At 50.0% G+C, this 16,361-nt stretch overlaps 5 protein-coding genes across 7 annotated transcripts in view; 1 reads left to right on the top strand and 4 right to left on the bottom strand.

Moving 5' to 3' along the window:
• Nucleotides 1–855: 855 nt before the first annotated feature.
• Nucleotides 856–3,559, bottom strand: FVEG_08125 (hypothetical protein). 3 transcript variants are annotated; one of them, XM_018896953.1, is made up of 4 exons: nucleotides 2,571–3,261; nucleotides 2,307–2,511; nucleotides 1,812–2,251; nucleotides 856–1,762 (listed from the first exon to the last, which is right to left on the bottom strand). In XM_018896953.1, the coding sequence occupies exons 1-4, from the start codon at nucleotides 2,845–2,847 to the stop codon at nucleotides 1,635–1,637; spliced, it is 1,050 nt and encodes a 349-aa protein (XP_018754499.1). In that variant the 5' UTR covers nucleotides 2,848–3,261; the 3' UTR covers nucleotides 856–1,634. The 3 variants fall into 3 exon arrangements, with proteins under 3 accessions (XP_018754499.1, XP_018754498.1, XP_018754500.1); XM_018896952.1 differs by having other exon boundaries at nucleotides 862–1,762; nucleotides 1,812–2,254; nucleotides 2,571–3,559; XM_018896954.1 differs by having other exon boundaries at nucleotides 862–1,762; nucleotides 1,812–2,098; nucleotides 2,571–3,424.
• Nucleotides 3,560–9,674: 6,115 nt separating this feature from the next.
• FVEG_16254 (hypothetical protein) lies at nucleotides 9,675–9,834 on the bottom strand (the record flags this gene model as incomplete). Its single annotated transcript, XM_018905494.1, has 2 exons — nucleotides 9,675–9,750; nucleotides 9,806–9,834. The coding sequence occupies 2 exons, from the start codon at nucleotides 9,832–9,834 to the stop codon at nucleotides 9,675–9,677; spliced, it is 105 nt and encodes a 34-aa protein (XP_018754497.1).
• Nucleotides 9,835–10,163: 329 nt separating this feature from the next.
• Nucleotides 10,164–10,934, top strand: FVEG_16253 (hypothetical protein). Its single transcript, XM_018905493.1, has one exon. It carries the CDS (start codon nucleotides 10,188–10,190, stop codon nucleotides 10,503–10,505), a length of 318 nt encoding a protein of 105 aa, XP_018754495.1. The 5' UTR covers nucleotides 10,164–10,187; the 3' UTR covers nucleotides 10,506–10,934.
• On the bottom strand, nucleotides 10,552–10,930 carry FVEG_08124 (hypothetical protein; the record flags this gene model as incomplete). Its single annotated transcript, XM_018896951.1, has 2 exons — nucleotides 10,552–10,875; nucleotides 10,928–10,930. 2 exons carry the CDS (start codon nucleotides 10,928–10,930, stop codon nucleotides 10,552–10,554), a joined length of 327 nt encoding a protein of 108 aa, XP_018754496.1.
• A 2,263-nt stretch (nucleotides 10,935–13,197) lies between the features above and the next one.
• The window catches only part of FVEG_08123 (hypothetical protein), a gene marked incomplete at both ends in the record, with an annotated part of 3,858 nt that continues 694 nt past the window's right edge, over nucleotides 13,198–16,361 (bottom strand). Inside the window, 2 exons of the mRNA XM_018896950.1 lie at nucleotides 13,198–13,433; nucleotides 13,487–16,328. Coding sequence (XP_018754494.1) covers nucleotides 13,198–13,433; nucleotides 13,487–16,328 — 3,078 coding nt within the window. The remainder of the gene's footprint in view (nucleotides 13,434–13,486; nucleotides 16,329–16,361) is intronic.

Below are 16,361 nucleotides of genomic sequence, written 5' to 3'. Positions count from 1 at the left end.
CAGCCCAATCTCAATCTCACCTTTCAAAGTTAATCTACCAACACCTTTCTCGACTCCTCCCTACCTTTCCACCCCCACAAAGCTTGTCCGGTCTTGACAATACCATCGGCTCAATAACGATGCCTCTTGCGGTAGGGATGTACCTAACTTGAAACGCCGGTGTCTACTATTCTAGGTCATGATCGACAGGCAATAACAGACCAGGTGCAGGGATGGTCAACCAATTGTTCCTGTCCTTCCTCTCCTGTTCCTGTTCCTGTTCCTGTTCCTGTTGCTGTTGCTGCAAATTCATTTGCGTGCGTCCAACAATCGCTGGTACATGCATAGGAGGACTAGGGGCTGCATTACGCGTCTGTGTCTCAAGTGCTCGTCCTCAAGTCATCCACCTTTGCTATCATCGACTGAACAAATGGCGTTGACGTTGAATTTGACATCTCTCAGTTCTCTCTCTCTCTCTCTCGCTCTTTGTACATTAGCTCCCTCGGCAATACCGCCTCGCCTCGTTTGACGCAGGCCAGGGTCACCTCTTGCGGCTATCTCGTTACCTGACGGCGAGATGGAGGGGAGTGGGAGACTGTCCAGCCGCCTTCGCGCTTATTGCTGAGCCCCTTTACGATCCTTGCTTGACAAAGCACGACTGCTTTTCTTTTTGGCTGCTATCAACTGGCGAGTCATGTTCTGTCCCAAAACTGTGCATTGCCACCAGAGTATGGGATTCTCATAGATTCCCATCACCGTGGAAAATGTTCACCTCTTTCCCCTGTGTCCCTGGACCACGCCATATAATAAACCTATGTTTATCTGGCTAGTTAACACGGCGCTCAAAAGAATCACCTCATTTGTCACAATTCAAACTTTAAATCGAGTTTTAATCTGAAGTATAATTCTTGTAAGACTGCCTGCACTCTATAATCTGCACCTCTTCTCATCAACTTCATCGTCGTGCCCATATCTTGCCAACACCCTGGTCTGTCTTTTGTCCTGTCAAGCCCCTGGCCCATCGGCGACAGATCAGGCTGTGCATGGTTCGGACTGGGTATATCATGACCGTAAAATATGAAACTAGTAGTACAAGCCTCCCCCTAAAAGCTCGTCTGTGGCCATCTCAGTAGGGCCCTGGGCTCGCAGTGCCTTAGTGTCGAGAGAATAACAGGTGCCCTAAAATAACGGGCATGAACGATCGCTTCGAAATATAGCTCAAGGCATCGTGTGCCTAAACATTAACGACAGGACCGTAGCTTGGTCAACTCCATAAACGCCGCGTGGAAGGGTATCAGTAGGTCGGCCCAGCATTCCGCCTATTCCCATCCCATAATACCAATAGTAAACCCCAGAATTCAAGGGCAAAAAACCCCATACACCGTAAGCGATAGACTTGAATCGTATACACCGTCGCTGTCCTCATCCCCACATCCATGAGTTCTCATCCTTTTCTGTCCCATTTCTCTATGCCGCACTGAGCCGTGTTGTAATAATATTTGCAGGTGATAAAACAATGCCATTTGTTGCCAACCAGACGGTCATTTTGATTGTTGTTGGATCGCCTCTCTTTAGGTTCCAGTTTCTCTTACTAATATCCTGTGCTCGTCATTAAAGTGTTTGATCGGAGGACCACAGCCCGTCAGAAAACGTCCTTAGTCCGAGTGATGATCTTCAGAGCCAGCCTCGGAGCGGGCATCACCACGATGGACCTTTCGGTGGCGTCGAAGATTGGAAACAACTGAGAAATGTCGACCACATCCTTCTACCTCACAAGCAAAAGCTGCATCATGTTAGTAGGTGGAGCATCTTCTGAGTGCAAGGTGACATACGCTTCTCGCCCGTGTGGCTGTACATATGGGTTTGCAAAGAACTAGGTCGAGTAAATCGCTTATCGCAGACCTTGCATTTATGCTTCTTCTGTGTACTGGATGAAACCTTGGAGCTAAACTGGCCCATCATGGACTGAGGGGCAGGCGGAATTTGTGAGCCCATGAGGCCCTGAGGTCGGGGTAGGGTCCTCGAAGACACAGACTCAATATCAGAACCCGCAGTTGAGTAATCAGAAACGGAGTCGCCATAGTAAGAGCTAAAGTTACCACTGGAAGAAATAGAAGAGCTAGTCGAATGGGTAGAAGGGAATCCATAGGAATCAACAGAGGATCGATCACTTCGCGCGCCATAGATAGGTCGAGGTGTCTCCTGACTCATAGCCAACATACCATGGCTAGCATCGAGAGCATCGGCAAAGCTCCTCCGTTCATCCTGGATGCTACTGCCCCCCAAGCGTTAGTGAGGGATAGTTCCGTCAGATTGAGTATACTTACTGTTGGGAGTACCTTCTGGCGTGCTCATCAGCCGGAGCGAGTCCAAAGGGTGGAGGGCGCACGGGAGCTGGTGCGTAGCCCAGCGTGTCATACGGGGCAGCTGATGTAGGCGCAAATTGGTGGTTGACAGGAGAGGCAGATGTAGCGTAAGTGGGATCTCCATAAGCCGCAGATGTTGTTTGCATTCTATTAATGCTAAGAAGATCTGCGTGGTCTTGTTAGTTAATTGATCATATACAATCGATGCTAGCATCTTAAACTTACCTGCAGATGTGTTGGGGACAGGCATCGCGCCTCCGTATGAAGCCATTGAAGAAGTGCTACTAGTGCTCGCACGACTTTGGGGTGGCTTTCCGGCCATGATGCTTGGGTTGAGTGCAGGTTGGCTACCAACAAAAAGACTGCTTCCCGTAGGTGGATGCTGTGATGGTGAGGACGAGGACCATGGATTCGAGAATGCAGGCGGTTGTGCAGGCGCTGAATAGTCGAAATTCAACGAAGGCCCAAACCGCTGCTGAGTGGTGTCGAGCGTCATGGTCATGTTGGTACGTGATAGTGGTAATGTGAAGTGTAGAGGTTGATGGGCAATATCAACATAGATCGGTGGGCAGAAGCGCGGTGGAGGGGGGGAAAAGGTTTGTTGATCAGATGCGGGATCCTAACTAGAATAAAAGCCAAGTCGGTGATACAGATCAGAGACAGAAGATCCCGTCCAGGTTGGAGATGATATGGGGAGTTGAGTCGGGGCCAAGGTGGGATCAGCGAAGTCTTAAGTGTCTGGGTGCGAATTGACATGCGTCAATCTTCCTCTGGAAACGGGCTGGGCTGCGGGAGAAGAGTGGAGTTCCCCCGTCTCTGAAAGAAAAAAAAAAGGTGTGACGACTCTGGTCTAAGTGATCGGCAGGCCGACGTCTTTTCACAATGGCTGAGGTGACAGGGTTAGTGCGATGAGGTAGGGTCGTAGGACCAAGTAGCCAGGTCAAGCAACAAACCAGGGGGGTTGTGGGCTGCATAAGATGATGGAGACAGTCTCTAATCCACAAGTCGACTTGACTTGACTTGACAGTCTACGGCATCCAAATAGTAGCGTCCGCGGTGCCAGACGGCGCAAAGATCAGCGACTTTTCAAGAGATTTGGATCAGAAATCCTGGAAGAAATCCTTAAGTCTACTAATGCTAGGCCAGAGATGAGGTAGATTTATGAGACTGCAGAAAAAAATGTATGAACATCTGCTATAATAGCATCAATAAATTTGAACATAGAATACTCAAAATCCTTAAAATAATTAATTATTTAAGTAGCGGTTTAAGGTCTAATCCTACTAAGTTGAACACTAAACATCGCTAACTTGTTCTTCTGTCCGGAGGGGGTGCGTTGATGGCAGATGAGAAGGATTATGGGGTATAAAAGGTGGTATAGGATGTCTATGGAGAGGGGTGTGCTTATAGCTCAAGACTGACAAGAGACAGACAAGTGAAGGTGGGTAAGGCTACGGACGGCAGTTTGCAAAGGGACCCCCGGTATCCTAGCACTCACGAACGCCACTGATGTGAAGGGTCTGAGATGAATTACAAGGCAGTGGAGCACCTTGGGTACGTATTGGACTGGGAATTGAGGTGGACGACAGACAGGGCGGGATCATAATATGCAGGGTCTGCGAGCCAAATGAAAGCGTGCCTGTAGGTGACTTGTTGCGACGCGGGCGGCGGGTGGGAATCGAGGGTCCTTCAAGCCACTCAACGGCAGCATCGAGGGATCCGCATAGGCTTGTCTAGTGTTGTGGGAATGGATTTCAGAGAGCTTCTTGTTGAGTGGATTTTTATTCGAGTGGGCGTTGTCGAGTCGTGCGCTTGGTCATGGGGAATGACCAGGGATCCCAGGTCAACAAGCAATGCCAAGGGTGGGAAGAGGAGCCCAAGACGTACCAGATACTTGACAAGAGCTAAAGCCGCCAAAAGCTCCACGGGAGGCGTCGTCCACAAGACGCCCTTGTTGCGGAAGGGTGTTTACCCATGAGAGCCTTGACGTAAGGTACGTCAGGAAGCAACTCCAGCAAGTGTGGGTGGAACTCACAAACGAGACAAGAAACGCCGGGAACGCGAGACGGTGAAGGAATTGAAACAGCCTTTGAGGTCGACGCTAGGGGCTAGCAGAGGCATGCCATGCCATCGCATTGCCTTGACGTTGACATTGATATTGCTCATCCGCCAAACCGTGGGCATGCACGATAACTTACCGCACGGTGGAGGGTGACAAAAGAGCATTGACATCAACGGTCCAGGATAGCCTGGCATATGATGGCAACTGACTGACGTTGACAAGGCCATGCAAGACCAAACGAACGAACGACAAGACCCTGAGAACCTCTGGCATCGCCGTCATCATACTGCTCCAAAAACGAGGTGGGACGGCGTCGCTCTCACTCTCACTGGAAAAGGGCACGGAGAGCCACCATGACCCCCCAAAAGTGGTTTTTGCAGTGATGCCATGACTGCACGTCGCAAGTCGGCTTTGTTTCCCTTGTACGGAGTTCCAAATGTCCCCTACAGTTCTTTTCCACCTGCCCTGTTGCGCCGTCCTTCAACCCTCGTGGGGCACTGAGAGCATTGCATATATGCCCGCCTATGATCTTGGTGTAGTAGTATCAGCATCAGTATCCGATGAGTGCGGATAATGAGCGCGGATAATTATCAGGCCAAGGCACTAAACAATTCCTGCCAGGTCTGCCCGGTGATGAAGCCCTTTGCCCCCAACTTTGTGTAGTTGGGATCTTGCGACATTGTACTTTTCTTGAAGGGTCAGTCACTCATTGCGACTACTGTAGTTGCTACCTGGTACATAGAGGCCTTTCGTTAGTCTGAACGCTTGAGAATTGACGTTTTGGCGCGTGTGGCTTTGCTTGTGCTCAGATTTGACCCATCGTGGTACCTCTGCTAGCTCGACGCCGCCCCCATATTGGGGAACGGCTCCTGATTATTAGGATGACTTTTCGGGGAGATCAAACTCAGTGCCGTGTCATATATCATGTATCAATTAGAGTTATGTGTGGGTGATTTGCTGTGCACCGGTGTTGGCCTTTTGCTCTAGCCTATGGATATAGACGGAAAAGTGTGCCTTGGACTGAGGGAAAAAAACCAAAGGTGCCGCCCTGATTAGCACCCTCGATTTGGTATGAAGGAACAACCCTTCCGCGATTCAAATATACATTACCTTATTAGGTAGGCGCGTTAACTTCCCGACCTAGTGATCGATGCGGGGGTCTTTCTTTTCCAAAGTCATAGAGAGTCAGGATGTCCTCTCTTTCTCCATCAAATCTTCTGACATTTAGTCGCTACGATCCAGCCAAATCGGACCAAGTCGACTACAGAATGTTCTACATAAACCAACTGCCTCTTTCAGTGATGTTTGAGAACACAAGATGTTTGTTTATCTACGGTCCACTTGCAGCCATTACGCCTGGTGCCCTCTACGATTCGGAAGTACATGCACGATAGAGACCCGCCCGTTTGCTATAGCAATGATGGGAGTGGCGCCCCGCGACGCATGAAGACCCGGGATACAGCCAGTTGTCGATAAGGGCGACCCTCCTCTTCATTCGCCCTGTTACGGAAATAACACCAAGTTGTCTTAAGCCGTAAATCTGATATGGCCAAGCATGGGAAATGGCGAAGGCCACAAGGAAGCTCGCAGACCGCTACGGAATAAGATTTGCTCTTGGCTGTCAACATTACCAATGTTTCCTAGCAAGTCCTTGGCACTTTCTACAGTCTGCTCTTTCGCTCACCTCTCACGAGCACACATCCATATGGTCCAAGCACTGATGTTTTGGGCCCCGGTGAGCCTGGGAAAGCAATAACAGGCTTTTCTCATCGAAAGAAAGCCCTTATATTGAATTATCCTGGGGGGAGGATGAATTCATGGCCAGAATATTCTCATTGCTTTGGACTCTGTGAACAGTGGGAAGATCATTGGCCCTTGGGTAAATCGGTGCTATGCATTGGTCAGTAGGAACTTGCCCTCTGGCCCTCATACGGATTCCAGCCGAGCCTCCTACAGGCTGCTGGGATGGTAATTTTCTGATGGAAAGACTTAATAGAACCAACTATTCCTAATTGGAAAAGGGCAAGCCGAAAAGGGATGTTTGAAACATAACTCGCGCAAGGGGCCCCAGCGAGGTTTTAATTGTGATTATCACCCAGATCTTGCGATCATCATTACTCTCCGGCATTCGAATCTGCGCCTTGTCAACGATGCCGACGCTATCCCGACAAGCCTTGTCTTCGTGGTGTCGATCCGGCTCTTCGAGCACACGAAACAGTGTCTAGAACATGGGTTTCCAGGAAGCAACTCTCGCCCCGTGCACCACTTTCAACACTACAATACTCACGACTGTAAAATTACATTATTTTACGTAACCCTTGAGATACACGGTCCCTGTGCTCTTGCAACACAAGGCCTGCTCTTGTCATCTGGCTCGTCCTGATACCCGAGATTGACGACCTGTCGATCACCACGGGGCTGGCAGGCGAGCTGACACAGACGTCGCCCACGTTACACACATGCTCGGCTTCGATTGGGCTGCTGTGGGGTTACACTTTGCCAAACTTCCTTGTGTTTTCTGGAAGGCTAAAATGCCCGCGAAGACAAGCAAAGCAGGTCCTGGTTTGGGTTGCAGATATCGGACTGCCCGAGTTGGTGTTCGTGAGTCTGGAAAACGCTCATTGCTCGTGAAGATTTGAAGGGGCATCAAGAATGAAAATTATGGGTTTACGGTGTCATGAATGTGGCAATCAAGCCATTCAGCGCTGACCTTGTTGCAGGGGTGTGTCTCAGAATCTACCAGCATTCCCCAGCCCGCCTCAAAATATTCCCGGTCAACGACTGCAACCCCGACGGCACACCTGACTATATCTTCTTTGCTTCAGCTTTGATTCTTTATCAGTTGGATATTGTTCCATCAAATCTCATCTCGCATTCAAGATTAGCAAGTGGATTTAGTGATATTACAGCGAAAGAAGAGCCGATGGCGCTGGTTTGAGTTTGAGTTGTTTCCTGCCATCTCAAAATAGTGTTTTCTTTCCCCGGACCAGCCCATACCCATGATCACAAACGTCACTGGATGTATCCGTATTCTAACATACAACCTTCGATAAGCGTCACCGTCCAGGCAACAGTTTTTAATCCATGCCCAGGGCGTGTATCAAGCCCGTACAAGTACGGAGTATTGAGGTAATGATTCCAGGCCGTGATGCACGGCTCACCATTCTGTCTCGATCCCAGCTGTCTACCTACACACTAGCAATACCAGAGAACAGGACCTTCCATGGTCATGAATATTGCCACCACGATCCATCATAACACTCATCGCAACCCACCAGTCACGTCGTACTCAGATCATCATTAGAAATACAACGACTCCAAGGAGATTTCACGTGAACCAGAACATTACAACGAGATTGGGACACTAGTGTTGACGTGCTATGCTGGACTCGAGGCTGATTTGAAACGGACAGGCACTAAAACATACGAGATTCGAATAACCCCGAGCGATATGTATCGATGCTTTGGGTCACCCCAGATGGCGACATGTAGATCTTTCTTTGCTGGCTTCTATGAACCCGTGACAATGGTTGACGAACGGACTAATGTTCAGTCCACGTAACACGTGCTGAGCACCAGTGCAGCGGTGATCGTCAAGATGAATCTTCCTTGAACCATCCTGTTGGGAACTGATTACAGCACTGTATTGTTCCATACCAACAGCTGAGATAAAATGGGCCACTGAGTTGCCTGGCAGAGGAGTGATGCTCGTCTCCCCCGGCATTTTGGGGAGCATCCAATCCGCTGCCAAGACCTGCCCCTGTGTTGTTCGATCTGACGCCTCAATCTTAATCTCCTTTTACCTATCCCAGGGAACTTCTTCCGCAGCGTCCCGCCTTCTTACAGCGGTGGATTTACATCGATCCCAGTCCCGCGTGAGTTTAGATGAACCTGTGATGACCATGTACCACGACAAGGTACCACCAGCTCAGAGCCCCTCTGTTTCTGTGCGCGGACTCGGCCGGTGCGTCCGGAGCAAACTCAGGCCGGTAGCAGGACAGGCAATTAGATACAGCCGTGCGTGCACTGGTAGACTAGACTGGATGGGCACGGCTGCGGGGCTAGGTAGCCGGTGCATGTTTGGCGCGCAACTAGCAGCTCGGGACGCCGCAATGCCGGTGCCACAGAAGAAGAAGCATAACAGACGCACGAGTCAAAGTAGGAACCGCTCAGAGACGGGTGAAGGCACCTTGCGCCTTGTTCATGATGGCTCATGATGGGGTGGAGACAATGAGCGTTTTCGGCATCCCGATAGCGGGTCAGGCTCTTCAGACTGCTTCCTGGTGAGGAAGAGTAGGTATGGCATGGACCCAGTTGAGTTGGGTCTCAGAGCATCAAAGAGCCAGGGCTTGATTCAATCATTGAGGTTTGGCTGACGCGGCAGCTCTTGTCACTTGTCAAGTCGAGTCTGCTGAGGGAGATGGCTTTCAGGAGAGGCTCTTGGACAACAGAGGAGCCTCCGCTCTAGCGACCGTGCGCATTGTCGCGCCCGTTGCTCATTCGAAGACCAGATTTTGAAGTTGGTGGCCACTCGGATTCATGTCCGCTCTGAAGCATGATGGTATACAACTGATCCTTAACTCAACAATCTGAACTCACGATTGAGGCACTGTATGGAAAAGTTACTCCAAGTATTCGGGTACATTTGATCGTCGCGAACCCAGAAACAACTCCGGTGCACTCAGATCACGGAGTTAGACGTGTCTCATGTCATCGAAGGTTATTTGGTGTTTGGATATCCGATATCTTAGACGAGGCCCCTGGCACAATCGTCTTGATGCCTAGCGTGTTTATCGAATGGACCAACTCTGGCTCCAGCTCCAGCTCCATTGGGCAATAGGCACTTTAGACTGCAACCGCAGACGCAACGTTGTTTTTGCTAGCGGCTCTATCACCCAACGTGACCCCAAGGGAGTAATCGCTTGGCGCCATGATACATAACAGGGTTGTGATGGAAAGGACCTTTCAGCTGGTACCAGGTTGCCAGCAAGGGGCAAGGCTGAGAAGATATTGAGATGTCCGCCGCAAACTAGGGATTGATGAAGTGATGAAGCCATCACTTACATGACATCGGACAGGCCACAGGTGTACAACAGTGGCCATTCCATGTCACTTAGAGGAGCAAGAGTGTGTAGTGTTTGTCCAAGGGTGCAGATAGGTCGAGGAGCCCTTTCAGTCCCCATCCATCAGAACCTTGTTGGGTTGGTTTGGGTGCTGTTACTGGGTACTGGGGTCTTCTCAGGATCTTTTGTTCTGCCAGGCTCCATTCAATTTGCCTTAGCTCGTCTAGGCTTGAGTTCACGGTACTTGGCCAACCCCTGCGCGCCTCCCGCCTTGTCTCTCCTGGTCAAGCCAAGTCAGTCTTTTTGAGGTGTAGAAGTAGAAGCGCGCTACCAACTGAGTGCCGGGGGCCCACTGCTCCCCCATTGTCTACCCCGGTACTGTACACCTCAAGCTGACGAGAGAATCGGCGGTCGTTTTTGCTCAACTGAACCATTTTGGCCTTGTCTCGATAGCGTTCATTGGAAGTCGTACATACACTCATCTCGAAGAGGTAGAATCTGGACTAGTCGCTTGATCATGGATGTCATATCAGTCATGTCATGGCTCTGCAACACCATTTCTTGACTCGACATTCTATCGCCCCTGTGAGCATCCCGGGGGCCAACCGATACTCACTCAGTCTGCCTTACACAGCTCCATTAACACTGTCGATGTTAAATTGTGCGGCGTTTGGTAGAACAGACAAGGCGTTAATGCACCCGTAAAATCGCCGAGACATGCAAACGGAACGATTTATTTGGCTCTTTGGCTTTCTCAGAGCGCCATGTTTTTCGCCCAGGCCATATGTACAACCACACGTATACCGTACGTCTATTGTATGGGATTCTAGCGATTGCCATCATTCACTGGGCGGCACAAACTACCGCGGCGCTGGCGGTAGGGTGATTTGGAGCGACGGGCTCTATCTTGCATACTTGTATGGCAAATGTGAACTCCACACCCTCTCGTTCACTGTTGCCACCCTGCAACGCGTTTATCGCATATTGTTCCTTCTGAGCACCTGCAGTACAGTATCGACGTCGTCCACTGTTTAACAGTACGCGGTGTCTTGGGTTTTGACTAGACGTTGCTGTGGTTGGCTCAGGCGTTGCCCATTGGCATGGAGTATTCCGTATCGTCTCGCACCGTACCTATTGCATGCTGAATGCTGCTTGATAGTCCATCGTCTTGTACATATACTCGGAAGACTCTTCGCGATAATAGGCATGGTACTGTACCGTTGGGTGTTGCTAATGATGCCGTGGCGGCGCCGGTAAGGCCCCATTTCCATGATGCAGTTGGCTTTCCGGACTGCATCCGTCCTTGCAGCTTTCGGCCGGCGCTTGACAATGAAGGAGGGAAGGAAGGAGAAGAGTTTGCGTCATGGGGCATGCTGACTTCAGGTTGGTGTTGACCCTTGGAATCCTGCTTGAGCTGTCATTACGGGGCAGAGGCAGGGAAAACGTGAACAACCAACCATTGAGTGAATCTATTTGCCTACCTAACCAGAGACAAATGCAAGAGGGTTGCGGCGGGGTGGTAAGGCATGTCTGCAGCGTCATCGATCTGCTCCTAACTGGAGGCTAGGGAGTATGTAATGCCCCTCACAACTCACAAGCCCAGGTAAGGCCTCAGCACAATCGCAGGCAACGCTGTTTAGGTTAATGTCAGGTAGTTCTCGTTATTGTTTATGCCTTGTCTTTAGCTGCCGCCATTATTGGTCTACTTAATGCAAGCATTGCATCACATACAGCGGTTCTGTGCTTCCGAGCCTCGCCCAACCACGATGTCTTCACTGAACCCGATCTGATCCACTTTGAAGGAAAACAGAGTTAGTTTCCTTGGCACTCATCACAGGATTCACAGATACGACACTCGACCTTGCTGAGGTGGCAGCATGAGTCTTGAGCCTTCGAAACCCCGCCCTACTTTGCGTATTTCCATGAAGAGGTATCGTGGTGCAAGTACCGTAGAGTGGGACACACACACACACACACACACACACACACACACAGAGAGAGAGAGAGAGAGAGAGCAATACGATGTTCTGTAACTACCTATGGTGGGACGCAAAATTGCACCTATGTGTAGGCACATGACAAAGAGATACGACGCCAGTGGTCTAGGGTAGCCGCAAAACAAGGACACCTGTGGCTACAGGTGCTAACAGTCCAATAATGTAAACATCTCTGATATGGTGAGACCCTCTCAAAGTTCATGCCTGCGCCAGGAACGCTGGTCTTGAGGCGCGTCACTTAAGCGGTCGCCGTTTTCCAAGCAAGGAGCATCTTCGCAACGCAGTTGTGTCAAACGTGCATGGCTGCTTCAACCAACAGACATCGTCCGCCTCACTTATTAACCACAAACCGGAACCAGTCAGGTCACCCTAGAGAGTCACATATGTTTTACCCCAGAGTATTCTCCATTTGCCCCGACAGAGGAAGCTTGCAAGACAAGTCCGAACAAGATAAGACAAGCTCTACCCTCCCCGGTCTGTCACAGCACAACGCTCCAATCGGTGTGGCCTCGGCCACTTGCTTATGAGACAGAGTCAAAGCTCGTTTTAAGAATGGGCTGACACAATGTGCGATTTCGCAGCCAAATATTATGCTACGTAGCATCGCGCATATATATAGTCCCACTGAAAGGGCACAGGGGAACTGGTACAAAGGTCAGAATGTTGCGAGAAACACTATAGCTGGTGAACAGGGGAGATTTAGAAACGCTCCTGCTCAAGAAACAATGGCACCAACAGGCATTACGAAATAGCGCACAGAGTTATGAGTGAATTCGAAGACAACCGCCGTCCACAGTTGAAGATTATGAACACTGAAGAAAATGGGTATATATATAGATAGATATAGATATGTGTGTGTGTGTGTGGACCTGCTCCTATTCAACCTCTAGGGAGAAGTCCACCGAAATCTTGCAGACATAATGTCTCCTCTACAACAAGTCACTTAGATGGAAGATGAGAACGTTTAGGAGACTATAACCACTCAAATTAAGCTACTCTAGGTCAGCTGAGTATCATATCACCATGCTCGGTGCTAGATGGCTTCTTCTAACCGCAGCGCCATCCACCAAATCATCCTCAACTAGAGCCACCAGATAACTACCCCGAGCCCTACAGTGATTCAAGTTCTCCTTCCAGCGCCCTCACAGCAACGGAATTTTGAAAGAGGAACAAAGGTACAAAACCCAGGGTCCTCAGCAGTTTAAGGGTCGGAAACTGCGCAGAAGGTAATATACAGCGAGAAAAGGCGGCATGTCGACAAAGGCACCTATGTATGGGTGTCGACGAGAAAGAGTAAACAGGTACACATTAACCGGTGGGTCATGACCTCATGAAGTGAAGTAAAAAAAAGAAAAAAAAAGAGGAAAACAAGAGAAATGCGGTGAGGTACTGAGAGAACATGCCTCCAAGTTGTCGAGGTATACTGTTTGCCGTTGGAGATGGCCCCCCTCCAGAATCCAGCCGAAGTAGGGACGTGGGGTTGAGCCGAAGCGTTTTGAACGACATGGTTTCGAATTTTGGTGGTAAGAGCCCATATGATCATGCAGAAGGACCTGAATTGGATCTCCATGTTCGAAAATAGCAATGGACTTCCCTGGTCCGAAAACAATTCCATACACCTTTCCAGAACGCCAAAGGTATCAGATCAGACACGTATGCGCAGCTTGCTAAAATGACAACAAACCCTAGAAATCGGGAATATTTTCTTTTCTTTCTTCTTTCTTATTTGCTTAGACACGTGGTGGTGCACCACCTCGCCCGTGACCAAGAGACTCGAGGAGCTCATGAGGCGGGATGTGTCGCATTCCACTGCCCCGGTCATACATGGACGTAGGTGCAGGGACGTAGCCCTCCCGCTTCTTGCGAATGCGATCGAGAATAATGCCACAAAGGACAAGGAGGAGCATCAGACCAAGCGCGATAGCGAGTCCGATGAGAACCACAAAGCCTAGGGCCATATGCTTCTCTAAACACGGGGTTAGTCCGGTTGTGTGGCCGCAAGATCGGCGGTAAACTTACCTTCTTTGAAGAAACTGTTCCGCTGGGTGAAGATGCCAGCAATAGTGCCTGGGCCATCACCCGCCTTGATTGTCATCGCATATGGTTGATATGTTGTGCCGTTAAAGAGAGCTGCCGAGGCAACTCCAAAGCCAGTGATGTCGATGGAGCCTGTCAACATCAATACCTGGTTTTTGTCCAACAAGTCGGCAGCTTCGTGATCCTCAGTCACCGAAAAGACCTGCAAGCCGCGTATGATGGTGTCGGAAGAGAGGGAAGGCCCGGCAGTATGCCACTTCTCACCATCATACTTCATTACGAAGACACTGTCATCCTTGAGCGAAGTACCAGCAACCCAAAGCTGGTCGTAATCGATTGATCCAGGCGAGATGACCGCAACAGGCCCTGGAATGTCTTCGGAACCGGGGAAGTTTGACCAAGACTCTGAGTTGGCGTCCCAGCTGGCAAGGAAGCGTTGGTCGGATCCGTTACCGCGGAGATCACCGCCAACAACCAACTGGTTTTTACTCAGCCACAAGAGGCTATAAACGGTGCCTTCAAGCTCGCTACCTGGGCGGTTCCACTGGCCAGAGTTGACATTGTAGGTGCAGAGACCAGGGCAGTCCAATGCCCCCGCAGTATCGAACGAGCCGCCAACATATACGTCTCCAGAGTCTCCAGGGCGGACGGCAATAGCGGCGACGGTACTGTTGGCCCCTGATACAGAGGCGGGCTGCGAATTGAAAGATTTGGCCTCCAAATCATATGAAACGAGGCCACGGATGTCTGTTCCGTCTATGGCACCGCTGATATCACCACCTGCGAACAAGATACCATTCCGCACAGCGAGTGCGACGAATGTAGACCCATTTGAAATGTCAGAACCAAGTCCAGTAACATTGTCATCATCAAGGAGAACAATGTTTTGTACCGTATCACCTTTTGTCGACTCGGTCGTAAAATGGCCTGCTAGGATGGTGATGTTGTAATCGTTTTCGTCGTAAAATATACCGGTTACAACGCCCGTGGTGTTTTTGTTAAAGGAGGTAACATCTCGACGGCTCAGTGCAGATGAGTTTGACGACGGAGTAGCGGCACGAATCTTGAGAGGGAACTGCCCAAGACCATCGTCCGAGAGGGTAGCAGCGCCATTTGTACCTAGTTGTGCAGAGGAGAGAGCTCCAGCATACAGAGACCCGCCGTCCATGGGAATATCTAGGACAGCGGCTGTGAGTGAACCATCAAAAGCAGGGTAGTTGCCGTCAATGTTTTGTAACCAGTTGCCTCGAGAAGCTACCCATATGGCGAAACCATCCACGGAAATGGCATCGTGGTTGTCGAAGGAGTTGCACGAAGAAAATTCTCCCGTGAAAGCGATAACAAGTTCGGGAGTGTTGGCAGTGATGTTTAGTATCAATGGCACGGCATGCATCACCGGGCCATTGAGGCCAGCTCCTAAAGCACTCCACTTGTCTTCTTTGGTGTCGTAAACTGCGACGTTATCCAGGCCGGTCACAGGTCCACTCTCAGTGTTGGAAAAATCACCGCCGACGTAGAGCTGTGTAGCGTTGAGGTACATGGCAAAGACCTCACCATTCAAACCGCCGCCAGGCTCCTTCACATCGTCATTTTCGATAATAGCGAGGATGTTGTCGTGATCCTTGGAGGTGAAGTTACCACCAACGTAGGTAGTATTACTATCCGTGACCAAAACACTTACACCTGAGGCCCTATCAAAACTTGCGCCAAGTTTATTGATAGGGGAGTTCACAATACTAGTAGCATTGACTACTGCTTGCTCAGGATCGAAGTCGAAGAGACCGTTGAGGCCATCAGTGGAGTTGGTGAGAGTGAATTCAACCCTCTGAGCGACAATTGTAAGGGTGTCGACATCTTGACCTGCAAGTGGGCGGAGAGTGACAGAGGGTGTGAATGACCCCGAGCTCTTCTCAATGTATCCGAAATAGATCTGATCGTACTTATCAAAATCGTTTGTTTGATATAAAGTGGATGTAAAATTAGTATCCTTATCATCATCACCTGACATGACTCCGGTAATATTAACGCGGCCTCGAGTAGCGCAGGTGTCATCAGCCTGACAGCCTGGGGTGTAGATGTTGACAGAGTAGTTTCCAGATTCCACAATGTTGGGAAAGAATGTGACAGATATCTTTTCGGGGTTATAGTCACCGTTGAGCTCCGCAGTCAGATACTCGGAGCTGCTCTCTAGCGAGGGAGAAACCTTCCAAGGCCCAGTGTGAGTAGCCGAAGCTGGGTTCTTAACTCCACCACATTTGGGCTCGTTAAAGTCAGTAATAGCATAGGCAAAGACGTCGCTCTGGAATAGCTCGATACTCTCCAGACCACCCCCACTGCCATACCAATCGGAGATAGCAATGCGAAACTTATTCATGCCGACGCGGTTGACAAATGTGAAATCCTGGTAATCTTCATCGTCACGAAGTGGGCACTCGCTAGTACAGGTGACGTTGTTACCACTCTCAGGATCGACGTAGGTCAAATTCATGATTCCATTGATAGGATACGCAAGGAAGCGGAAGGTCTTGGTGCCACGACCGTCCTGGCGCGTGTTCCGAAGTCTGAGCTTGGTGGGCGCAAACCCAAACGAAAAATCCGCTTCCCAGTACCCTGGCGTATCGTCTTGCAATAACCAAGGAGTCGAAGATGAGCCGGGGCATACGATGTCCTTGGGGTCGGTGCCAGAAGATCCATTTTCGTCCGTAATGTTAGCTGTTGATAGATTGATGACCTGGCTTGAGGAGCTGTTGGGTGTACTCGAGTTTCCAAGACCAGTAAACGTTCCGCCGAAAATTATATGTCCGTTAGAGGCTTTTGTGATGGCCTTGACAGGACCATTGAAGCCGGCGAACGGCAA

Source organism: Fusarium verticillioides, chromosome 3, assembly GCF_000149555.1.
Source record: "Fusarium verticillioides 7600 chromosome 3, whole genome shotgun sequence".
In the NCBI taxonomy this organism is placed as follows: domain Eukaryota; kingdom Fungi; phylum Ascomycota; class Sordariomycetes; order Hypocreales; family Nectriaceae; genus Fusarium; species Fusarium verticillioides.
The sequence above is the reverse complement of the archived record's forward strand: the minus strand, read 5'-3'. Positions and strand labels throughout refer to the sequence as shown.

Bases quoted from the DNA above. Each gene is read 5' to 3' on its own strand.
- FVEG_08125 (XM_018896952.1), bottom strand. From the start codon at position 2,847: ATGACCATGACGCTCGACACCACTCAGCAGCGGTTTGGGCCTTCGTTG. The intron at 2,512-2,570 runs GTAAGTTTAAGA...AAGACCACGCAG, and splicing joins TGTCCCCAACACATCTGCAG to ATCTTCTTAGCATTAATAGA. The intron at 2,255-2,306 runs GTAAGTATACTC...CTTGGGGGGCAG, and splicing joins GCCAGAAGGTACTCCCAACA to TAGCATCCAGGATGAACGGA.
- FVEG_16253 (XM_018905493.1), top strand. From the start codon at position 10,188: ATGCAAACGGAACGATTTATTTGGCTCTTTGGCTTTCTCAGAGCGCCA.